At 56.2% G+C, this 25006-nt stretch overlaps 1 protein-coding gene across 2 annotated transcripts; it reads right to left on the bottom strand.

Annotated features, from left to right (window-relative positions):
- Positions 1-926: 926 nt before the first annotated feature.
- AKT2 (AKT serine/threonine kinase 2) lies at positions 927-23213 on the bottom strand. 2 transcript variants are annotated; one of them, XM_027855562.1, is made up of 13 exons: positions 23081-23213; positions 20994-21122; positions 19733-19844; positions 14857-15010; positions 14402-14533; positions 13031-13096; positions 5179-5247; positions 4585-4707; positions 2513-2641; positions 2090-2304; positions 1750-1837; positions 1282-1384; positions 927-1021 (listed from the first exon to the last, which is right to left on the bottom strand). In XM_027855562.1, the coding sequence occupies exons 1-13, from the start codon at positions 23124-23126 to the stop codon at positions 942-944; spliced, it is 1446 nt and encodes a 481-aa protein (XP_027711363.1). In that variant the 5' UTR covers positions 23127-23213; the 3' UTR covers positions 927-941. The 2 variants fall into 2 exon arrangements, with proteins under 2 accessions (XP_027711363.1, XP_027711364.1); XM_027855563.1 differs by having other exon boundaries at positions 2090-2205.
- Between the last annotated feature and the right edge of the window lie 1793 nt (positions 23214-25006).

The following is a 25006-nucleotide window of genomic DNA, read 5'->3' as shown; positions in this document are numbered from 1 at the left end:
AAAAGTGGCCTGCTCCCCTTCTGGCCAGCCCAAGATGTCTACAGCTGACCCCAGCAGGGGTGATGAGAACCCCACCCTAGCCCTGTTGCTCCCGGCCATCTCATCTGGTGAGGAACGGCCTGCCCTTAGGCTAGCCCGGGGAGCTCCTGCAAAGGCAGAGGCCCAAAGGTGAGGCGGGCACCCAGCTCCAGGGCGTCCGGCTTTAAGGCTGCTTGGGTGCGAGACATTATTGCTTTAGTAGCTATGCCTGCCCGTTGCTGGCGAGGGTGCCACTGCCGGGCATTCTCCTGACACACCCACGAGGTCGAGGCCCAAGGAGAGGGGCTGATGGCGGACTTGATCCAGGATAAAGCACCACCGCTCTCCGTAGGCCCGGCCAGTCGGAGCCAGTAGGGGGAGAAGGGATCCTGGGCTCCCACTGAGGAAGGGCAGAGACCTCCTCGGTGCCCAGTCAGAGGGACAAGGCTGGCCACATCCACCGTGCGACCCTTGAGCGAAGAGCTCAGAGCAGGAGATGTGGGAGCCCAGCAGCCTCCCGCGTGGAGCAGGGACTGCAGGGGCTTCCACGCTCCCCTTACGGACATGAGAGCTGTCCAGGACGTGAGGCCAGCAGTGAGCTGGGCTTACTGAGTCCTTTGTACCTTGGGGAACCTGTGGCCTGGTTAAAAAGTCTCCTCAGGCCAAGTTGTTCCCTCTGCCCTCTCCCTGCCAAAGCGCCCCAGGGCCGAAGGGCCGCGGTCAGGGCAAGATTAGTAGGTGAGCGCCAGGCGAGGAGGGATGAAGGAAGGCCTGGATCCTTTAGAGACAAGGTTGGGAAGGAGGAAAAAGCGTGTGGGTGAGGGTGGGGATGGGACCAGGGGCAAAGTGACCCAGAAGGGAGGCAGCCTGTGGCCTCGGCAGCCGCCCATCCATCCTGCATGGGCTCTGCTCCAGCGGTCAAGTCACTCCCGGATGCTGGCTGAGTAAGAGAACTGTGGGAAGTGGGTGCGCTGGTCAGACTCAAGGGAGCCCATGCTGTCATCTGCAAAAAGGGGAGAGGAGCGCCTGAGGGAGGCTGGCCCCTGCCAGCCGGTCCAGAGGCCAGGGGCCTGTGGCTGAAAAAGGAGGCATTTCCTAGAGGAGAAAAGGCTTGAGGGGCTAGGAAGCACAGAGAAAGGGGGCCCCAAGGCCTGAGGAGGGATCTAGAGGGCAGGGGGCTCAGGCTGCCTACTGAACCCCCCAGGAGTCATCTGGAGGATCCTGACTTTTCTGTGTTGCTAGGAGGAAAGAAGCCTTACTTACATCGGTCTGGGGGGGTGATGGTGATGGACTGTGCCGTGAATTCATCATCAAAGTACCGCGTGTCAATCTCTGATGTGACCTGGGGCTTAAATGGGGGCAGGAGCTGGGGGAGAGTGGGAGGGCAGGGTCAGCGGCGAGCATGGTGCTCTTGCCAACAGCCAGAAAGGCAGAACCCCTGTTTCTTCACCCCTACCTCCACCCTCTTCTCCCAAGGGAGGCCTCATCCCTGGCTCCTCAGAACAGCTGAGACCTGACAATTCCAGGATGACCAAGTCAGAGCGGCCTTTGGAGGTCAGACCCCCCAGAGACGTGTCAGGAGTAATGGGGGCCTCCAGACCAAGCCCTGTGGGAAGTGGGAGGGGAAGGTCTCCCCAAGGGGCATCCTAGGAAGGGAAGAAGCTGGAGGGAGGAGGAAGGGGCGGCAGGATGGAGCAGGAGTTCCCGGGGATTCTGGGAAACACCCGTTACCTTCTTCTGCAAGACGTCCTGCCAATTGATGGGCGAGAAGAAGCGGTGCTCCATGACCTCCCTGGCGTCCCGGGGACCCCCGCCCAACCTGCAAGGACACACACAGCCTCAGCGTCTCTGGGGCTCCCCTCCACTCGATTCCCTTCCTGGGCGCCTACATTTGGCACACTGCTCAGACACACAGGATCTCCTCTCTCCCAGAGCGGGCCCTGCAAACCTCTTCTTGGAGACCCCGAGTGAGCAGGGAGCCCACTGCCCCTCAAAGCAGCCCAGGCCACCTTGCGACAGCTCTCACAATCCTCCCTCCCTCGCCTCGCTGTGTGCCCGCGCCACGGTTCACCTCTGTTTGGGGTCCTTTTTCAGGAGCCCGGCCAGCAGAGATTTGGCCTCAGGGCTCAGCGTGCGAGGAAAACGGATCTCCTCCATAAGGATCAGCTCGAAGAGGCGCTCGTGGTCCTGGTTGTAAAAGGGCAGCCGGCCACACGTCATCTCGTACATCACCACGCCCAGCCCCCACCAGTCCACTGCCCTCCCATAGTCATTGTCCTCCAGTACCTGGAGGGTGGAGAGGAAGAGGGCACGTCAGGTCCTCCCCCTCAGCCCCAACGCCCCTTCCTGGCACGAGGGATCCCCTGGTCCGAGGGCAACAAAGACAGTGAGTGGGATGGAAGGGAAGGAGAAGCGGGCCCTGCTCTTGGTCATGGGGGGGGGTGGGGGCTGCTCCTGACCCGCCCCGCCTCCCACAGCCTGGCTCCCAGGCTACCTCTGGGGCCAGGTACTCCGGAGTGCCGCAGAAGGTCTTCATGGTGGCCCCATCGCTGATGCCCTCTTTGCAGAGGCCAAAGTCAGTGATCCTGATGTGCCCGTCTTTGTCCAGCATGAGATTCTCCAGCTGGAAGGAAGGCAAGGGCGTGAGGGCCTGGCCCAGAGCACAGACAGAGGGGCCGAGCTGTCCTGGGGCTGCCGTGCTGCTCAGCAGAGCCCTGGAGGCAACTGAGGCCAGGTGAGAGGCCTGAGGCCCAGGCCACCCTTCACTGCTGCTTACCCATCCTCAAAAACCCAGACAGAGCTAAGTGTTATCCAGCATTTTCAGGTTGGTAAAGCACCTTCTACATTATTCTGCTTGATCCCGATAACCCCACACAGGTGCTTTATTTTCTCCTCTCTACAGATGATGCAACTGTGATGGAGGGAAGTCAGGTGACTTGGCCGGGGTCACGCAGCTAGTGACGGTCAAGGGCAGGATTCACACCCATGACTTCAGCCTCCTGGCTGCACCGCCCTCCTCTGAAGAGGCCACAGAAGAAGAGGGGGCGGGAGTGAAGGCCAGCAGGGTCCTGCGTGCCTCTGGCCAAGCTCCTTCCCCTCCTCTGGGCCTCAGCTTCCCCAGCTGTGAAATGTTGGGGTTGGGCTCATCTGACACTCTCCGCAAGCCTTCCCAGCTCTGACGTTCCACTCTTCTAAGACCTTGGTCAACACAGGAGCAAGCCCAGCTCCTGGGGCCCAGCACAGGGGGAGGCCAAGGGTCCCCCAAGGGAGCCAAGCACCTGTGGGAGCAGCGGCCCCTCAGCATGGCCGGGGGCACGCTTCCAGAAGAGGGGCTCCCTCCCCCAGTGCTCCGTCCCTGTCACTGGTCACACTCCAGTCCGCTGGCGAGGGACCTCCAGCCCGGACAGCTTAAGTCACGCAGCCCCTGGCACAGCGGGGGTGGCCAGACCCCCCCCGCCTCTCCCTCCCCGCCCCGTTGACAGGCTATCCTCAGCCCTGTCACGCTGGCACAGCTCCCCAGCATCCAGCCTAACCTGGCCCCACTGCTCCTGCTCCTCGGCCTTCTGGGGCCAAGCAGAACACGGTGGACTCTTCCTAAACTCAAGACCCTTGAGGACAGCCATCATGGGTGGCCCAAGCCTTCCACGGGCTAAACGTGAACTCCAGGCCCTTCCCTATCTCAGAGGGGACACAGGCTCCACATCCTCCTCCAGCCGTGGTGCCCAGACGGGGCTGAGCTGGGCAGAGGGCAGGGGCCAGCACCCAAGGGGTGCCCTCCTCCCCTTCTGCCAGCTCTTCCAGGAAGTCAGCCCTGACCTGCCAGAGCTAAGCACCTTCCCCTGCAGCCCTGTGCCTGGGGGCACTCCTGTGGGCACGGCCATTTCTGGGCTCAATCCAGCCTGTCTGACTCGGCACTCTGCACGCAGCAGGAGCTCAGAGGGATGGCACAGCACCAGCAGAGAGAGCTGGATTTGGAGTCAAGAAGACTTCAGAGCCGAGACTCAGCTCTCTCATCTGTAAAATGGGAACAAGACCTCATGCAGCCTCTGGCTTGTAGCACTGCAGGGAGCACGCACACAGACGGTGCTTTGAGGACTTCAAAGCTCTATGTAAATGTCAGGTGTTGATAATGACAGTAATTACACCAGTGTCCTATGATCTTATACCAAAGGACCAGAGATTTACAGATAAAATGGGCCTCAGAGGTCACTGGGTCCACCTCTTTCATTGTATAGATGAGGAAACTGAGGCACAGAGAGGTGAAGGGATTTGCCCAGAGTCATGCAGTGAGCATCATCCGAGGCAGGATCTGGAGTCCAAGGCTCCCCCGCCGGCGGCCCCACAGCTATCGGGTGCCACTGAATCAGGCTGAGCCACGCGGCCTCGCCGCCCACGCCGATGTTATGATTATACATTAGATTCGGTACGTAATGATAAAAACATTCATGGACGGCAGAGGTGCTCCGGGCCTTCAACTCTGCAATGCGGGAGGGAGCGGGAGCCACAAAGGGAGAAGCGAGGCGGAAATGCTCCCTGGGCCGCCACGCAGCCAAGGACGGAGCTCACCTTGATGTCGCGGTAGACCACGTCCCGGGAGTGCAGGTACTCCAAGGCAGAGACGATCTCGGCCCCGTAGAACCGCGCCCTGTCCTCCGTGAAGACGCGCTCTCTCGACAGGTGGAAAAACAGCTGGCGGCAGAAGACGAGGCCGCCTGAGTGAGGGGAGCCCGTCCCAAGCCCAACCCGCCTGTGCGTGCCGGCGTGCCCGCTCACACTCTCACAGGGCAGCCCAGATCTAGAACTTCAGGGAAACCAGGTATTAGGGCTAACAGACATGGGCTGCCCAGAGGAAGGCCGGCAGAGCCAGCCCAGGAAGGCGGGTTCCTGGGCCTCCAGCCTACGAGGCCATGGGGATTTGGGAAGGAGGGCAGCGTGGGCAAAGGGGAAGCCACGAGCGGCCTGCAGGAAGAGTATTTTCAGATTTCTGAAATGGTCTGTGACACGACATGCTGCGGTACGGCCGTCCCCCATTCCTTCTCCCGCTCATGGTTCTCCATCTTCTCAACTCCCATCTACCCCTGCGCCCACTGCCACACCTGCCTGGCAGGCTCCTGCGTCCTTTCCCAAGCCAAAAGATCACCGAGAGATGCCACTACTCACCTCCCCACCGTTGGCATATTCCATCACAAAACAGAGGCGGTCATTCGTCTGAAAGGCATACTTCAGTGCCTAGAGAGAGAGAAAGAAAGAGAGAGAGAGAGAGAGAGAGAGAGAGAGAGAGAGAGAGAGGGGGGAGAGGGGGGGGAGAGAAGGGGGGGATGGAGGGGGAGAGGGAGGGATGGAGAGAGAGGGGGAAAGAGAGGGGAGGGAGGGGGAGGGGGAAAGAGAGAGAGGGACAGAGACAGAGACAGAGAGATGGATGCTTACTATCTTTATGACCCTGGATCAGCTACATAACTTCTCAAATGAGATAATTAGATATAAAGCGCTTTGCAAAAAGAACATTTAAAGTGTTCAATGTCAGCCAAGATGATCACCCTTATTTTCCCTATCTGTAAAATGGGCACAGTAACACTGGTATTACCCACCTCCAAGGGCTGCTCAGTGTTAAGAAGGAGCTCTGTTAATCTTCCTAACCAGCTGACTGGACAGGGATCTTCCTAATGGGGATTCTCCCCTGGGGCAGGGGTGGCCCCTTTTTCTCAGCTGACAGGATTCTCTAGGTTTTCCCAGGCCTCTTTCACAGAGGACTTCCCTCTGCCTTGGCCCTCCACAGGCACCCAATCACCACACAGCTTCCGGAGAGTCCCTAGATGCCATCCCTCTCTTAGATGGTCAGGGAAGAGGGTCAGCCATGCTGCTCTATGGCCCTGGGGCTACCCGCTAGTTCATTTCTTCTCAAACTGAGGCATCCCCTCATCTGCTGGCACACACCCACACCAGGAAAGCACCGGGCTTAAAAGGAGGGCTTAAGATAGCAGCATGGTGGGGCAGCTAGGTGGCGCAGTGGGTAGAGCACCGGCCCCAAAGTCAGGAGGACCTGAGTTCAAATCTGGCCTCAGACCAAACACTTGACACTTACTAGCTGTGAGACCCTAGGCAAGTCACTTAACCCCAACTGCCTAAAAAAAAAAAAAGGTGGTTCCTCCTATTAGTTCTAATTTTTACTAACAACATCACTAATGTGAAAATATGTTTAATAGGAATGTATTTGTATAGCCTATATCAGATTGTGCGCTGTCTTGGGAAGGATGGTGGGAAGGAAGGGGGAGAAAAATTTTAAACTCAAAAGCATATGGAAGTGATTGTTGATAAATCAAAATAAATTAATAAAAAAAAAAAAAGATAGTAGCATGGCACAGTGGATAGAGCACCGGCCCCAAAGTCAGGAGGACCTGAGTTCAAATTCGGCCTCAGACACATAACACTTACTAGCTGTGTGACCCTTGGCAAGTCACTTAACCCCACTGCCCAGCTGAAAAAAAAAAAAAAAAGAGCAGAGGAGGGCAGAGTCTGGTCAGCAGAGAGTCTCAAATGAAGAACTGAGGCTGGTAATATGAACAAACCAAAGACACCCACACTGAAGAAATTTTCTGGGCTGAGAAATGCCCCAGAGGGGCAGAAGACAGTAACTCCACAATGACAAACAGCACTTTTTCTATCAAGGAGCAGCAGCTGAAGACCACAGACAGCACTGTGGAGGTCCCCAGGGACTACAGCCAGACGCCCTGACTCCCTGGACTGGCCACTCGGACGGAGAGCACTGTGGAGGTCCCCAGGGACTACGGCCAGACGCCCTGACCCCCTGGACTGGCCGCTCGGATGGAGAGCACCGTGGAGGTCCCGAGTGACTACGCCTTGACCCCCTGGACTGGCTGCTCGGACAGAGAGCACTGTGGAGGTACCCAGTGACTATGACCAGACACCCTGACCCCCTGGACTGACCACCCAGCTCCAAGTCAAGGACCAGATGACAGGCACTTCTCCTCCTAGGTGGGCCGCTGGCTCCACATATCCCTGAGGACGCCCTGCAGCAGCCCTTCCACTTGGACTCTGTGCTGGCTGTCAAACCCTCCAAGCTCTCGGCTTGAGACCTCCTGCCACAGCATGCTACATCCACAGCGGCCTCCTACCACAGAAGCTGGTGGGTGGAGGGCCTTCAAGGCTATTTTCCTCTACTCTATCAAATGGTCCTTTAGCCTCAACAACCACGCACCCAGAGCTCAAGTTCCTTGTGCCCTTCTGGGCATCATCCTGGGGACAGACGAGCCAGCTCAGCTCACCAGCATGAGGGCTGGCCGTTAGCTGATGGACTCCTTAGCAACACAGAAGGGCCACGGAGCCCCCTCCACTCCTGCCGCGAGGGTGAAGAAGCAGAGAGTGCATGAAGGATTTCATCAGGACAGGTAGGAGCCAATGGCAGGAGTCCAGGAAGCTGAGGTCAGCACCAAATACGGCCTGAACACCTATCCCAGCTTTTCAGACCAGCAAGAAACATTAGTCTAACTGCAGGCACTCTGTGAACCTGCTGTCCTAAGATCATTAAGCCGACACACTCAAAGAAGCCTAAGGACCCAATGGAATAGACAAAGGCCCCAGCATCAATGATGGCTTGGACTCAACCATCTCTAAGGGTCCAGCCTACCAGGATCTTCTCAGTTCAGACCATGCCGGAAGACATCGGTGGGAGGGCGCGTGGGGAGAGTGGGGGCTACGGTGTCTGCCAAGGTAACCAGAAACAGCATCCCATGGCAGATGGGGGCATCCTACCACTAGGCAGACTGCCACCCACGTGGACTGTGGACTCCGTGGTGAGTGAGGGCAGGGACAAGTTGGGCAACTGATGTAGTAGAGGAGGAAAAAAAAAAGAGCCACCATTTTCCTGTTTCTTTGAGGTTCGGCTAAGGCCTCCCAGGAAGCTTTCCCTAACTGATCCCAGCAGAAAATATCTTCCAAGTTTCTTCAGAATATCTGACTATAAAGATGAGTAAGAGTTGTCAGAGCAGTTTTCAAAGGAAGTAATCCATGAAAAAATGCTCCTGATCACTATCAATCTGAGGCACCTGAATGAAAACAGCACCGGGGCTCCTGCTCCCAGCCACTAGATTGACAGAGCTGACAAAAGGCGCAGTCCTGCATGGTGGCCAGAGCTGTGGACTGGACTGGCCACCACTGAGGCCACATCCGCTGAGCCAGCCTCAGCACCACAGGTCTACGTCCCAAAGAGACTACAGAAAGAGGAAAAGGTCCCGCGCAGACACAGATCTTTGTAGGAGCCCTTCTTGTCACAGCATCAAAATGGAAACAGAGGGGTACAAACTGATAAAGGCTAAAAAAAAAGGGGGGATGGCGTACGAATATCACAGAGGATCAGGGAGGGCTCCTAAGTCCTGATGTGGGATGAATGGAGCAGAATGGGATTTGGACAATGATGTTACAGAGGACAACAGTCTGGAAGGCCTGGAGAACTCTGATCAGCTCAGAGGCACCCCAAGAGCAGAGGACTGAGGAGGAGGCAAACTTGGCCTACTTGCCACAGACAGATGGGATCATAGGCCCACGACGCACAAGGAGGCCCACGCCCCCGGACGTGGCCAAAGTGGGTGCTGATTTTGGTGGGCTTGACAGAGTTGCCACTGAGAGGGATGTTTCTGTTTTTATTGTCCAAGTGGTGGGAGATGTGGCAGGGAGAGATAAGAAATGCTTGGGAAAAATAATTAAAAAAAAGAAAAGGTAGCTGCAAAAAGATACTAAAGATGGGGGAAAATCACAAATGGTCCCATTACCCCAGAAAGGCAAACAAGGGAGACCAGACAGACTATAATAATTATCCTTTTTACAGTTGAGAAAACTGAGGCAAACAGTTTAAGTGACTTGTCCAAGGTCACACAGCTAGGAAGTGTCTGAAGCTGGATTTGAACTCAGGTCTTCCTGACTCCAGGCCCAGCATGCTCTATCCATTGCGACCCCAGCTGCCTCTGGAAGGACTGTAAGTTTGTCAGGAAGTACCTCATTGGTCTTGAGGACATGAAGTGACCAGGCCCAGACAGCCTCTCTCCTGGTAGACATGAAGGCCGCCCACCTTCAGGGAGCTCCAAAAGACCCTGGAGAAGAGCCGAAGCACCCAGGACAAAAGAAGGGAGCAGCGCCTGCTGAATGCCATTTTGGGTGGCACTCTTGAAGGCCCTACTGAAGGACTTGCCCAGGCCACCAGAACGGGCCCCACTAGACTCATCTCTCTTCCCTTCTGACCAGGCCCTGCTGTGGGTCAATCAGGGGCTGCTCAAGCAGAGTTTTCTCCAGCAGGGTCAGAGACCCCTGGGGTAGCAGGGCCAGTGAAACCTGTGCGGAACCTTCTTGGAATCAGGCATCCGAATGCAGCTACGAAGGAAACCAATTATGGAAACAGTTGTCAAAAAAGTGCTCAAAAGAAGTTTTGGTCTCCCACGTACTTCTTGTGGAAAAGATGGAGAGATGGCTACACGAAGGTATAATGAGGAGCCGTTAGGGGGCGCCGCAGTGGATAGAGCACCAAGCCTGGAGGCAGGAAAGCTCATCTTCCCAAGTTCAAATCTGGTCCTGGACACTTGTGCGGCCCTAGACAAGTCACTTTACCCTGTTTGCCTCAGTTCCCTCATCTATAAAATGAGCTGGAGAAGGAAATGACAAACCACGCCAGTACCTCTGCCAAGAAAACCCCAGATGGGGTCAGGGAGAATCGCACATGACTGAACAACAGAGATAACAGTTAAGAGGCTACTGAGCTGGTCGGATGGACCAGAGTAATTAGGAATGGTTCAACGTGAACTTGGGGAGAGGTCGGAAGTTGAGAAGCCTCAGAATCTACATTTGGCCTGTCAGTAACTTGGGTAAAGACACAGTCCATATGCTTTTGAAAACTGCAACTGGGGGCAGTTAGGTGACACAGTGGACAGAGCTCTAGCCTTGGAGTCAGGAGGACCTGAGTTCAAATCCAGCCTCAGACACTTGACACTTACTAGCTGTGTGACCCTGGGCAAGTCACTTAACCCCGTCTGCCTCACCAAAAAGAAAAAAAAAGAAAAAAGAAAAATGCAACTGAACCAAAGAGGATACAGAGAAAGCTTTCACATTGCAGGTTGGAATCCACTTGCCTAAAGCCCAGGGGCTGGTCAGACTGCTACCTGTGTCTCTAGTCTGCCCACTCTGGACCAGACCATGAGGTCAAATCTAATAAGGATATCATAAAGTCATATACATACATAAAATCACGCATTCAGTGAAGATGAAAGGGAGATGAAACAACAGGAGGTTAGAAGAGTTTCAGAGTTCAAGATCACGAAGGTAACACAAGTAAAGAGTGATGACAAAAGTAAAATGTACTTAAAAAAAGAGAATGATGGTGAGATTTAAGATGAGATGATATACTGATACATTGCTGGTGGAGCTGTGAATCCATCCAGCATTCTGGAAAGCAAAGCGACTACGGTGTCTGCACCCAGAGATCTCCCTGCTCGGCACATGCTCCAGAGAGGTCAAAGACAGAGACGAGGGCCCCACAAACACCAGACTATTTCAAGCAGCACTTCTGGTAGCAAAGGATTGGAAACAAGTACGTGGCTAACGATCCCAAGTGGAGAGGCCCAAAGAGCAAATGCAAGGCCGCGTTCTTCTACAGACCACGCTGGCATCGCCTTCCCTTCGCCACAGACAAGAATTACTGGTGTGGAATACTGCATGTACTTCTAGACATGATTGATGTATTGGTTTTAAAGACAATCCTTTTTAGTCTTTGTCTCAAGGGGAGAAAGAATATATCCAGAGAATAAGGTGACATAAAACAAGGCATCAATTTTTTAAAAAGATGTGACCATCCCTGCTGGTGGCTGAGGATACAGGGTCATGGGGATCGGGGCCCTCGATGCAGTGGAAGGCCAGGCTGTTGGAGGAGACATCTCTGTGTATGGGGAAGCCTCGGAGTACGAAGGCAAGAATGGCATGGAGAGGAAGACGGGAAGCCAAAGTACTTGGAGGCCGGAAAATAAACGTGACCCACATCTGGAGTGGCTGACAGTTAGGGTGATCTCAAATGAGTGCTGGCGGCCAAAACGTGCTCTGGAAGCAGCCCCGAGAGCCAAGGCTTGGGCCTGCTCTTCCCCGGGCCCAGGGACACTCAGTACTAGAGAAGCAGAGATAACGGCGAATGGACACACCAAGGAGGGAGAAGCATGCCTAATGAAGACGACCCCTTTGTCAGGAAGAAGGCCTTGGGCAGAGTCCATATGGACAAGGGATTCTCTATCAGTGGTAAAGTTCAGATGCATTGACTACATCAAACCCCAGACGACTAAAGAACCACTTCAGAGACCCACAGTCACTGCAGAGACCATACAACAGTGCACACAGGAAAAAGCAACCCATCAAAATTGGATGTGGTCCTTTGACCTCCTCCATTGGTACCCACAGTTTGTACAACCACCAGAGACAGACTCCAAAGTGAACAAGATGAAGAAGATTAACTGGCCAAGAGACCTCGGCAGAAGGTGCCGGGCCTTCAGCAATCCCCAGCCTGCACCCTGAACACTAAGATTCTTCTAGTGATGCTCTAGGATTGTGAAGCACTGAATGCCACCATCTCCAAAGAAACAAAACTGCAGGTAACCCAAAAGGCAGGGAAGAAACAAGTCGAGGGTTGGGGATGCCTAAGCAGACTGCAGCCCACCACCAATGGTGTCCCAGGCTCTAGAGGTGGCATCAAAGAGGTCATTGGAGGTGAGAGCACTAGAGATAGCAGGTGACCAGCCCCAGGCTGCCCAGAATGTGGAGATTCAAAGGAGGCCTGCAGGGCACGAACCACGGACAGGACACAGGCAAGAAGACTTGGAGGTCTATGATCTCTACCACTGGAGAAGATTCACATCCATCCATCAGCATGGAGCCACGAACATGGACAGCAAGAGACAACAAGGAGGCCAAAGGGTCCAAACCTCAGCCAGCAAACCCTGACTCTCCTTACTAGAAGAAAACACAAGGCAGAGCTGGGCTCAAAAACAAACTCATGTGTGCAATGTCCGGGGAGGATGCTGGGAGGACTGTGGCAACATCACCCCACAAAACAGCCAGGGGCAGTGGAGGGAAAAGCATTCCCGGATCCCTAGAATGAACCTCAACCAAGCAAGAGCATCTCTAGATACAATGGAGCACACAGATCAGTGGTCCTGAGTGTGGAGCTCTGTGTGCCTCATGGTGGACAGGCTGCTCTAGCAGGAGGAAGGTGACTGGGGCAGGGGGAAGGTCAGAGGTCCTAAGTATGGAGCTCTGTATGCCTCATGGTGGACAGGCTGCTCTAGTAGGAGGAAGGTGACCATGAGCACGGGGAGGGGGGGAGGGGGAGAGAGAAGAAGGTCAGGGGGACTGGACCCAGAGAAGTCTCTGCTGCAGGCTCTGGCACTTGGAAGGCTGATCTTTGAGATCTCGATGAGAGGAAGATAACTGGGAAAAATCCTGACTGGCCTTGCCCAAAGAATTGGCCATCCAAAGCGCTGCTTTGTCAGCTCAATAAACTCTCTGGCTTTTCCAGACAGCTCCGCACAGGCTGCCTCAGGAAGCATGGCCCCTGGGCTGGAGAGGTACCAGAAGATGCTGCCACCAAGGGTGGCGCTATGGGAGCACCTGAAGTCCGGGGACCTTCCTTCCATGCAGTGTCCATGGGACAAATGTGCTCCGAGAGGCTTCCTGCTTCAGCAGACCGGTGGACGACCAGTGACAGTGAGCGAGGCCATCTCCTGGCTTCCCCGGGGGGGTGGGAGGGCAAGGGGGGTACGGGGAAGTGACAGTGACATTGAAGACGGCATCAGCACAAAAAGAGACGCCCTCTGAAGCACCACCAACAGGGCTGCCTCGTTGGCCTATCCGCCTAGGAGGTGAGTCCCATACAGGGATCCAGCGCTGACTGCTGCCACACAGAAAACCGGGCCTCTTCCCGGGGGCTTGTATCAGGCTGCCCTGAAATGGACAGGCCCGACCTACTTACTGTGAGAAATGGGTGCCTGGTATTCTGTAGGACTCGACTCTCAGTGACTGTGTGGGCAACTTCATCCTGGAGACAGACAGATAGACACACAGGTGGGCATTGGAAATGCATCAATGGCTTGGCCTTAGGGTCTAGGCCACCTCTGCAGGTACTACCCAGACAAGAAAAGTCAGGGTCACCCGCTCCCATTACAGAGAAGCCCTGTATTCACCAGATGCTTAAGCAGCTAACGGGTAACAAGGCATACTCAAATTCGGCAGGGCTCTCACAGCCTTCTTGTCTGACTGCCTGGAGCAGCGTGGTGACTTGCCCAAATTGACTTAGATCCTGTTTGCACCCAGGCCCAGCCTCAGGCCAACACATACTAGATGGGGCCCCAGGAGCTCACGAGGCCCACTCTCTCGGTTTGTCAAAGGGGGCCATTATCTGGGCTTCTTACCCCCCCAGGATGGCCGTGGGGGGAATTTTGGGTGGCAGGGCAGTGGCCACCCGTGGGAGTGTCTGTCTGCTCCCTTTCATCTGCTGGGCCCAGCCTGCCCCTCCCAGGCTGCCCGGCGGCCCCCTGCTCCTCAAAGCCCACCCCCGTAGGGCAGAGGCCACTCCCTGACACTTAGACCTCCAGAGTTCCAAGACACCCACTGCCCTTGGCCTCCCCAGGAGCAGGGATTGCCCTGGGAGGACAGCAGTATTTCTCTTGATCAACCAACGTGTCTCCTTCTCCGTGGCCCCTGCTTGGAGTGGGCTTTCTGACTTGCTACATGAAGACACTTGCTGGGTTGTCCTTCCCTTGGAACCACAAGGGGGCACCTGTGTCTTACCTAATGTGCCATTGGCACACATGTGACCGGCTGCCCCTGCCCTCTGACCCACAAGAGGGCCCCGTCCTTCTGTCTGTCTGCATCTGTCTGGATGCCCCATCCTTGAAGTCCATGGGGACTCAATTTTCTCTCCTTTAGCCTGTGGTACAAGTCTACTTCTAGATTGGCCCACCCTGAGCCACAAAGGGGCACCCTGTCCTGCATGCAGTATGTCTGCCTCTACAGTGGGCAGCCAGGTGGCACTGTGGATAGAGTGCTGGGCCTGGAGTCAGGAAGACTCCTCTTCCTGAGTTCAAATCTGGCCTCAGACACTTCCTAGCTGTGTGACCCCGGGCAGGTCACCTCACCCTGTCTGCCTCAGTTTCCTCATCTGTCAAACGAGCTGGAGAAGGAAACGGCAGACCGCTCCAGAGTCTCTGCCGAGAAAATCCCAAATGGGGTTACGGAGACTAGACACGACTGAAAAACGGCTGAACGACAACCAGGCTGGCCCGCAGCTGAGCCACGAGGGGGCGCCCTGTCCTGCAGGCAGCGTGCCAGCGTGCCGGCCCACCTTGGCAATGATGACCTCCTTCCTCAGGATCTTCATGGCGTAGTAGCGCCCCGTGGCCTTCTCTCGCACCAGGATGACTTTGCCAAAGGTGCCTTTGCCCAGAAGCTTGAGATAGTCAAAGTCGTTCATGGTCTGTGGGGGACGGGGAGGAGGTTTTGTGTGGTGCGCTCGGTTGTTATCAGCAGATCGGGGTAGGGGGGTGGGGGAAGAGGAGCTCAGATCCTAACTGTTTTCCCTGAAGTGGCCTTCTGCCAGAGGGCACGGCTCCTGCCCCTCGGCCTCCCCCCAGGCCCCTGACCAGGATCCTGGTGGAGGTGACCAGGGGCAGGCCCACAGGGGGTTAATCTTGGCCCTCCCTTGCTCCAGAGTGCCTCAGCCCCTGAAGCACTGCCCTGGAGCAGTCGACTGCAGGCGGGCCAGGGGCTGCCCTCCCCCACACCGCCCCAAGCGCTCACCGCCTTAGTCCGGGTTTTGCTGACGGCCACTTCCATCTCTTCGGCCACCGAGCAGTCACCGGGGGAGCCACACTTGTAGTCCATCACGTCCTCCACGGGCTCCTGATTCTTCAGGCTGTTGGCCACCATCTGGATGGCCCTCATCCACTCCTCCCTAAGTGACAGGCACAAGCCACCGCAGGGCCGTCAGCCAGCCAAGAGAAGACCCAGAAGGCGCTCCCAGGGAGGGGCCTCTGAGGTCCTCCAGGCTTGGAGGGGGCCCCTCCAGCCTCCATGTTACGTCCCCTTCATTCTAGTCAAACTGGCCCGCTGGCTGACCACCATATGCAATCCTCCCATCTCCCACCTCCAACAGGAGGGCTTTCTCAGGCCTCTCCCTCCTGAAATCACTTTGTAACGTGCCCTCCTCTAGACAGGCTGCGGTTTGTCAGCAATGCTCAGGTGGAACCTCGCCCTAGAGAGGCTCTGATGGGGGCAGAGGACGGTGGGCCAGACGCCCCTCTCATGTGAGCCATCTCCAGGACACCTAAAACGGCAGCCCCTCTGGGGGGCAGACATGTCACAGGATTCATTCAGACTGAGCTGACAACTTCCACCCCAGCCTTTTCCGAGGTGCAGCTCCATCTGCCAGCTAACGCTCTGACCTTTATGTCGATTCGTGTTACGTGTGACCTTACTGGAGTGGCCCAGGAAGTGATTAACCCTCAGACTACAGCCTTATTTCATCCGCCATGTGTGGCTTTTTGGCTCAGATTGCCTGGAGACTTCAAATTTCTGTCCCTGTTGCCTTTCCACAACAGTCATGGTAGTGCAGAGGGGGTCCCCGTTCTCAGAAGGCCCCAGCACACTGACAGCGCCAGGCCTGGCCACAGGCCAAAGGTTTATCACCCGAGGTCCACCTGCCTCACCGCCTGGAGACAATGACGGGGGGCCACAACACTTTATGCAGACCCCCTTGTGAGCCACGGTGGGGCTGCAGCCCACCCGAATGAGGTCACACAACCTTTTAAGTACTTCTATTGATGCCAAGGAAACCACAGAAAGAGCCATCACTTTTAAGGCTAGGATTGACTTTACACCCCCTGTTTCTGGGCACCTGCGTAGGGCGGTTGACCCTTTCCTTCAGTGTTTCAGGGATGGGTGACCATGTAACCTCCCTAAGAGTGCACGCAAGTGTCCTGTAACTGGGGCCTAGCCTTCTTGGGGCCCTTTGCACTTCTCCGCGCCTCTGGCTCCTTGCTACTGTGTCCAAAGGTGAATGTTCTCATCTAGTCTCTGCCTTCACTGGAGGCAGAGCCAGGACCGGAGAGAGCCCACTGAAAGGAGCTGTCAGGTTTGGGGATTCCAGGATGCTGCTTTTTCTGTAGTGACACCTGGGCACAAAGGACACACGGGACTTGCTAATACTGCAGCCCCCGTGAACGCCTGCTGAATTAAAACGAACAGAGCCGACGGGCATGTCTGGGCCCGAGGAGGGGCCCAGGCCACAATGGGGCAAGGAGCAGATTGCTGGCACCCTGACCAGCGGGCCGAATGAATTTCGCAACCACTCTGAGGGCAGTGACATGGAGCTCAGATGTCACAGCAATCCTGGGATTTCTGCCCTCCAGGGCAGCACACCCCAGCAGTTTGGGGGGCTGTGGGGGGCAGTTGCTCTCTCCTCACCCACACTCCTCCCCCCACCTTTGCCCTCCACTCCACTGGTCAAGGTCAGAGGCTTTCCCTGAGTCCTTTCCCCACCCTTGCCCAATCCTCGCAGCCCGTGTGTTGGTTCATTCCCTCCTGCTTCTATCCCAATCTCCCTCTGCTCCAGGGTCAAGAAGAGCACCAGAGGAGCCCTTCAGAGCTCATAACTCCAGGCCCTTCTCCAGGCTCACAGGCTCATTTTCTCTGGTCTCTGCCAGGCCCCCAGAGACGGGAAGAGGCCCCTTCCCAGTCCAGCGACAGCTCGTACATGGAGAAGCCTCCAATGACTTCTCATCCCACGGTTTCTCTCTATCCCAACAAGCCACATAGATGCTGCCACTCTGCTCCACTCGGGGTGATAGCAAATGCAGATATTCTCAAGAAGGAAAAGGAAGTGTGGGCATCCCCTATGTAGTGGGACACCATTCCTGGCCTTTGCGGGGTTCTGGCTTCAAATGAGAAAGCCAACGTTGGGGGAGGCCTCCCTATCTTGGGAGAGGGTCAGCAGTTCCTGGAGTCAGGGACATAAGTGCAGTCCTGACCTGAACCAGGGACATGGACAATGACCTCTTTCATTCCTTTCTACACTAAAGCCTGGACCAAGAGGAAGCACATGCACCGGGCCTCTCGAGGGAGCTCACCGCCATCTGCTGGGAGGCCAGGCTTGCCCATCAGGCCTTTAGGTAGTGGCAGAAGTTTTTAAGGGTATTTCCTCCAACCACAAGGCTCTGCAGAGGGACATGTATCCCAGGAAGGAGAGAGCCCAGGTCGAAAGCACTGCACTGGAGGCCCAGTTCCAACTGGATCAGGGGCAGGAGCTCACAGGTTCAGAATCCCCCAGGAAAAGCTCTGTGGTTTTCTCCAAAGCCCTCCCTGGCAGGACCAAGAGAACATGGCAGAGAAAGTGGCGAAAGACGGCCGAGTGGTCGGGATCAAGAGAAGTCTGGCATTTGGATGCAGCCTGGACACGATGCTTCCAACTAAGAAGCCGCCTCAGTGGCAGGAAGATCTGGGTTTAAATCCTATCTCTGCTGCTCCCTAGCTCACTTCGCCTCAGGGAGTGGGCCTCAGTTTCCTCCTTTGTCAGACAAGGGGGTTTCAATCAATGGCCTCTAAGGTTCCTCCTGGCTCAGAATCTGCGACCCTATGATCTGGCCTCCACCAAGTCCAAGATCCTAGCTTTGGAATTCAGTTCAGCAAGGACCAACTCATCATTACCAAGCACCAGGCACTACACCGGCCACCGGCAATACAAAGACAGAAATGAAACAGCCCTGTATTCAAGGAGCTGACACTCTCAGGGGCTCAGGAAATCAACATGGACCCCGAGGAGAAAAGCCCATGTAAAGGCTGGGGGCAGGGCCTGGCTCTCATCTCAAAGGCGGTGCTTGAGCTGAGCCCTGGAGGAGCTGGGCATTTCTGAGAGACCAAGATGGGGAGAGAGACCTGCGTAGGCAGGGAGGCTGGCCAGCCTGGACAAAGGTGTGGAGGGAGGAGATGGCAATGATAACAGGGACAACAACATCGACCGTTTCCCCAGGACCTTACCTAGACAATCTCTGTGGAGACTGAACATCAGGTATGAGAAAAAACAAAGCAGTCAGTTGAGTCAGAAAAGATATGTATGAGGGGCAGCTAGGTGGCGCAGTGGATAGAGCATTGGCCCTGGAGTCAGGAGGACCTGAGTTTAAATCTGGCCTCAGACACATCATACTTCCTAGCTGTGTGACCCTGGGCAAGTCACTTAACCCCAACTGCCTCACTAAAAAAAAGGAAAGAAAAGGAAAGGAACGTGTGAGAGGGAGTGGCATGAGAGAAGTCTAGACATACGGACTGGAGCCACCCTATGACGGAAAGAGGAGCTTGTCTGTGATCCCAGAAGAAGGTTCTTGACGAGTGACCTGGTCAGGCCTGTGCTATAAGACTACTGATTGAGCAAGTGGGTGAAGGAAGGCTAGGACAGGAGAGAGACAAGAGGCAGGGATGCAAGGAGAGGCAGATGGGGCCACCAAGGAAGGGGCCCTGGGGTAGGCGGGACCCACCTGGCCCAAGCTCTGAGCTCTGAAAGGGGCTCCGGGGTGTGGTCACTCTTCAGAACATCACAAGGCCACAAGGGGGCCTCAAACACTGCCAACTTCCCTTACATAATGGTGAGATCAAGCCAGAGACACCCTGACACCTTACTTGAGTCTCCATCTCTCTTTTACGCATCCTAAAATACCTCCTTCAAGCTTTGAGAGGATGGAAAGGAGCTTGGAAAGGTCCTGAGGGATCATTTAGTTTGCCCCTCTGCCTTTCAATTTTACAGATGAGGAAGCTGAGGCCCAGAGAGGTAAAGTCACTTGCCCAGAGTCACAAAGCTACTTCCTAAAGAGGAGGAGACCTGGGATCCTGCCACAGACCACCACGCTTCCTTCACAATACTCTACCTCCATCAGGTACCAGACACGGGAGAAGAGAAGCAAGGGATTAGCTGGGAGGCCTGAGGTTCTCTCCAGCCCCACGTTATCTGGTGAAGGACACGGGGGCCTGGGAAGTGAAGGTACGGAGCGGAGGGGCTAGGATGGGAAGCCAGGTCCTATGACTCCAATCCCAGCCTCCCTCCATCTGCCCCCATCTGGAATCCCGGCCCTCTCATTTCCTGCTCTGAAACAGGGAGCCAAACTCTCCCCCCGCTCCAGCCCCAAGCAGTCAAGAGCCCCCTTGGAAGGGAGAGGGCATCAGGAAAACACCCACTGTGAGGGGCAGTATAGCCCCAGGAAAAGAATGCTAGATGTGGAGTCAGGAAGATCTGGCTGTGTGACCCTGGACAAGCCATTTCCCTTCCCCTGAGGCTCAGTGTCCATGTTGGGTAAAAGGGCTTTGGAGAAAGGGCAGCTCTTGTGGGTGTGTTCCCAGGCCCCAAGTACACCCTGGTCCTACTAGAGATGACCTCCTGGAGCCCGCCCACCCACTCCAACATCTCTCTGGCTCAGTTTTCTCCAAGTGGACTAAGGGGGGTAACAGTTAATGTTTCCAATTTAAAAGGCCTTATCTTCAAGCCACTGTCACATCACAAGGAATCAACAGAGATAGTGGCAGTGCCAGGAAAAATTATAAGGGGGCCAAGTAAGTGAGAAACAGCCAGTAGGGGGGGCTGGCTGCCCCCACAGGACCCTGGGGCTCCCCCGCCCAGGGGGAGAAGACCCACCTCTCATCTGGAGAATCCACGTGAAAGGTCCTTTCAATAACCGTTGTCCATTGCAAGCATCGGATGACAAAGGTGTTGGGCCGAGGTCGCTCTGTTTTCATTAGCTGGCATTCTAGAGGGGAAGGGAGAGGGAGGGAGGGAGGGGCAATCAGAGCACAGGCCAGGGCAGCCCTTTCCCCCAGGGGCTGGCTTCCTTCCAAGCTCAGGTGCCACCTTCTCCGTGTGGCTCTTCCCAATTCCCCCCAGGCCCTCCCTCTTGAAATGACTGCATAATGACTTTCTGCTTTTTTTTTACATTAGGTCTCCCCATTTCCCCCAGGCCGGAAGCACGGTAGCTCCTCATGGGCCCCATCTCACTGCTGCTGGGTACACACATTTGGATGAGGTTCTATTCCCAATGGGAGTCAGTTGGCCTCCGCAGGACTTTCTCTTAGCTCAGCTTTGGCCCTCCCGCACGCTGCTCACAGTTGGCTGACATGCTCAAGAGAATGGAAGTGCCCTGAGAATCACTTGGCTCGCCTCGTGCCTTTGGATCCCAGGGCCAGGCAGAGAGCAGGGACAAAGGGAGCCCCAGAGGAGAGGCAGTGGAGGGTGGCAGGAACCCTGAGCTCAAAGCCCGGATCTGCCATTGACGTCCCGGATAACCATGCGGAGGCCTAGATTTCACACTTTGCACAAGGAGGGGCCTTGGATGAACTGAGCAGTAAAATTCTTATGGTCTTAGCTGCTCTTCTCACAGCCAAACTGGACTTGGCCCTGGAAGGGGCCTTAGAGAGCCTCGTTTTACAGATGAAGAAACTGATGACCAGTGAGGTTAAAGGAATTACCCAAAATCATCCTCTGTAATTGAGTCAGGCCCCATGCCTTCTACTACCTCACAAAGAACCCACTGGCCTTGGGCTAGCCCCGTGCTGTGCCTGCGCTGCACCTGGTTGGTCCTCGTGGCCATGGATGACTCTTTCACACAGGCACAGCCCTGGCCTGGGTGCCACAGCCCCGCCACTGAGGGATGGTGTGGCTGGGGGCAAGCTGCCACCTTTCGGGGGGCCTCTATCTCCCCACTACCCACCTTTCAGTCTCACTGTGGGGAAAGCCCATGGTAAAGAGTAAAATAAACCTGAACTCGTGACACCCCCTGACTGAAGGGCAGATGGGCCCCTGGCCTCAGGCCTGGAAAAAGGGATCTATGCTTTCAGGAGGCCCAACACTCAAGGTAGGGGGTATTTTAATCCAACCCCCTTCAAAACTTCATTCAACCAACCTGCTACAGAAAAGTTATTTAAAGGGGGCAAACTCTGGTCAGGAACCTCTGGCCTCTCTTTGTAGCCAATGAATGAACCATCACTTTTTAACAGGAAGTAACGAGGTCTCCAGGTCTTGATGTATTCACCTGAAAAGAGAAGAGAGGTCTGAGCAAAGCAGGCCCCGATGTTCCCAAGCTAATCCCAGGAGAGGGCCTGGGGGCTGACTTGGGGTCCACTGAAGTGCAGCCAGCCCAGGGCCCAGGGGGTGGGCCTATTGGAGCTGGGCGATGAGAGACAGGCAGATCCTGTCTCCCTTTGGAGCTCAGTTACATTCCAGGCTGCAGATGCTTGGGGAGTGACTCATCAGAGCCAGCAACAACAGAGACTAGAAGGGAGACTGGGGGAAGGGGCAGCATAGAAAGAAGAGGAGACGGGAAGGGGGAGAGGGAGAATCAAGGGGGGGGAGGGGGGGGGGGGGAGGACAGAAGGAGGAGAGAGGGCAAGAGAACACGCCTGCTTCTTGGAGAGAAACCCTATGGCGGCGTCAGGTCTGGGAGGAGACAGGGGGAAGGGGCCTCTGGTTGACGCAGGGCAAGGCACTGGGCAGGACCCAAGTGTGGCAGAGGTCACAGCATGACGTGCTGCTCCCTAGCTGCAATACCCCCGAGGCAACAACCCCAATTGGGGGCTCTCCTTCCCCCCACCCCATCTCCTCTAGCTGCTCAGACAGAAACTGCTCCTGGTCCATGGCTATTGCTCTCATGGGGATAGGCCAGAGCTATGTTGTGGACCTGGGCAGAGTCCCTTTCCCTCCAAAGAAATCTGCTGTGAAGCAATGATGCCAGCCTGGCCTTGGGGGGGACAGGCTTTTTTCCTGGTGAAAAACCAGGAGGTTCAGTGGGAGCTGAAATGCTAGAGGGACCTGGAGGTCCCTGCTGGGAAGGTGGGAGAAAAGCTGGCCCAGGCCCCAGAAGCTCTGCCCAAATGGCACTCAATCACCGGCTCCCCCCACGCCAGCTGCCGCTCTCCTGGTGCCTGGAGAAGGTGGCATCTGTGAGAAGCCTGGCCTCTGGGGAGAGGGAAAGCCAAGGATAGGGCCAAGGAAGCAGGTATGGGAGGCTCCAGGTAAAAGCTGAGGACAGACACCCTGGAGGTGACCCCTGAGGACTGGGGCCCTCTTGGCTGCTCTAAGGACAGCCCTGATCTCCATGGGACCCCCTCACCACCCTGCATCAGCCTGGGGATCTCACTGGCCCCCTCAGCACCCAAGAGAGACAGGCCCGCCAGCTTTGGCTTGCACCAACGACTCAGGATGAAACGCAAAAGCAGCAGCTACTCAGGGAATGTCACTGAGTGAATAAAGAGCCTTCCCAGGCCCTGGCCCCCCAACGCCACTGCTACAGCCTCCCCGTGTGCCCCGGGGCCCAGCTGGCCAGCTCATTCCCCAGTGGCTCCCCACCCAAGGAAAGGACATCCATGTGACTGATGTGCAGAAGACACAGGTCCTGCTGCTGCTGTCACCCTCCTCCCCCCGACGAGGGCAGCTGCAGCTCCCAGGGGCTCCCAGACCAGCAGCATGGCTCTGCACAGGCACAGGGAAGCCAATGCCAGCTGTGTCCATCCAGCACAAGCGGGGTAACAGCAACACCTCCCAACAACGTTTCTCTGGTGCCCTAACGTTTGCATAGGCCTTTCTCCACAATGGTCCTGGGAAGGAGCCAGGACACGTAGCATCTCCATTTTGCACACAAGGAAACTGAGGTCCAGAAAGGTGACTAGCCCCGTCAGGTGCTCAGGGGCGCTGGGAGGACCAGGTAAGATGGCAGCCACCACGCCTGCCTTTCAACGCTCTCCAGCTGTCAGCTCTGACTGTGGTACCACATGGAAGGACCTGGCAATCACAGCTAGAGCAGAGGGGACCCCTCAAAGATCACTGACTCCAACAGCTCATTCTCCAGAGAAGATTCAGAGACTTGTCCAGGGTCACACAGCGGGGACTGAACCCGGGCCTGACTCTGGGTCTGAAGCTCAGTCCAGCCCTTGTGTTTTGGGAGAGATCCCATCCAGGTCCGTGGGCCCCGCTGCCCCCCAGGCCCCTCCTCACCTCTCTTGTGGAGCCAGCCTTCTTTGACAACGGACACCTCGTTCATGGTGGTGCCCGGCCTTGCCACCGCCGCCTCGCCAGGGATGGGTCAGGTGAGAGCGTGCCTTGGGAGCCGCGGAAGGAGCGCAGTCTGCTGTGGAGAGAGGGGTACGTTTCCACCTGATGCCCGGCTATTCCCATGGGAGCCTCCCTCTGCCCACCCAGGTCACGCTCTCGGTTTTCACACACACACACATACACACACACACACACACACACACCCCCATACCACACCCACGCCCACACCCCACATACTACAAACACACACACATACATACACCCTTTCTCCATGCCCCCCCAACACAAAGCTCATCTGGATTAGGTCCAAGATTCAAATATGTCCCCCATGTTCTTGGGTTACAGGGAAGTCAAGAGCTGCCTGGAAGTTCCTGGAAGAAAATTTAGGCAACCTTCCCGCCCCCACCCGTGTAATTCAGTGCCAGTGATGGCCAGCTCTCATCCCGAAGCCAAGCTCAGTCACTTCCCCAGGAGGCTGGCCCCTCAGCAGTGAGTGCAGGGGCAAATGTAGGTGACTCAGACCCACACAGCTAAGCCCCCGAGAGGGGAATACCAAGAAGCACTGTGGGGACAGGATGAAAACAAATCTAAATGGGGTTCTTTGGGGAGCCCCCAGGTAGATGAGGGGAGCCAAAATCAGCCTGAATGGGAAGACAACAAACAGCCCAGGCCCTGGGAGAATCCCTGGTCTGACAAGGGGCTGGGGGCAGGGAGAGACGCATCCCCTGGCTTCTCTAAAAGAAGGATCTCAAGGTGGCCGGCAGAAGGCCGGCCCCCAAGAGGGCCTAGACTCCCACGTCACTCACATGCCAACAGGCTGAGGTAAGTGGGTGAATCAGACAGCCCGAGGCAGTCCCAACACAGGCAGAGCTCTCTGAAGAAGGCCTCTGAGAGGCTGGTGTGGGGGACCCCCTCAGCTGCCCCCACCAAGGCCTCATCCATCCCCTGGAGCAAGAAGCTTTGGCCGTGTGATCCCCAACACCCTCCCTGCCCTCTGCCCTGGGCCTGGACTAGGGGCTCACGGGCACCCAGGGCTCCAACAGCATGCCCCCCCACCCTGAACACGTTGGGAGATGCCAACGCAACTGCACAAATGACTGGCCTTTAGCAGTTCCTGTGTATGCAGCAAGCAGGCTTCTGGAGGGACTGCAGGGATGGAAGGGAGAAAGCAAGTCAGGGCCAGCTGCCTTCCCCACACCTGCCCAGAGCTGTTCTGGGAGAGGCTGCGCCCTGGACCCCTGAAAGGCCAGGACCCGGGGACCCATGCCAGGGGCTCAAGATAGAAGCCAAGGTCCCTTTCTTCTCTCACCCCTCCTCAAACAGCAGCTGACAAATGCACAGGCCTGCTGACGCCAACAGCTTCTTCTCAAAGTCCAAGAGTGGGGGAGAAAACACCTCCCACCTTCTATCTCTCCTATGGCCATGAGCTCAGAACGGGGTCCACCAGGGTGCTGGGGCAAATGCTGTCCCAACTGTCCCCTTACTTCAGCCTCTTCCCCCACCCATCACCTCCAAACACACGTGCACTCGAGTGCGTACACACACACACACACACACCCTCTTCCAGGGCTTAGGGAGCAGGAAGCAATGGAGTTATCACAAGCCGTTACATTATCCAGGCCAAGCAAAGGGCATTTTCCCAGTTCGCTTGAGGACAGCCTGTCAGGCCCGCCAGCCAGGAGCCAAGGGAGGGCCCATCAGGGGCAGTGATTAGCCCCAGAGGCTGGAAACATTCTGGGCATCATGTTTCTCCCATTTGCTCAGGGACTCTGGGGTGAGGGGATTAGGGAGATCTCTGTCAGGGCCGGACACCCCCATTCTCCTGCCCTAAGGACTTTCAGAGGAGCCCAACAGTGGCATGCTACCCCA

This window comes from Vombatus ursinus, unplaced genomic scaffold, assembly GCF_900497805.2.
Source record: "Vombatus ursinus unplaced genomic scaffold, bare-nosed wombat genome assembly UNPS02010822.1, whole genome shotgun sequence".
In the NCBI taxonomy this organism is placed as follows: Eukaryota; Metazoa; Chordata; class Mammalia; order Diprotodontia; family Vombatidae; genus Vombatus; species Vombatus ursinus.
This window is presented reverse-complemented; position numbering and strand designations above follow the sequence as displayed.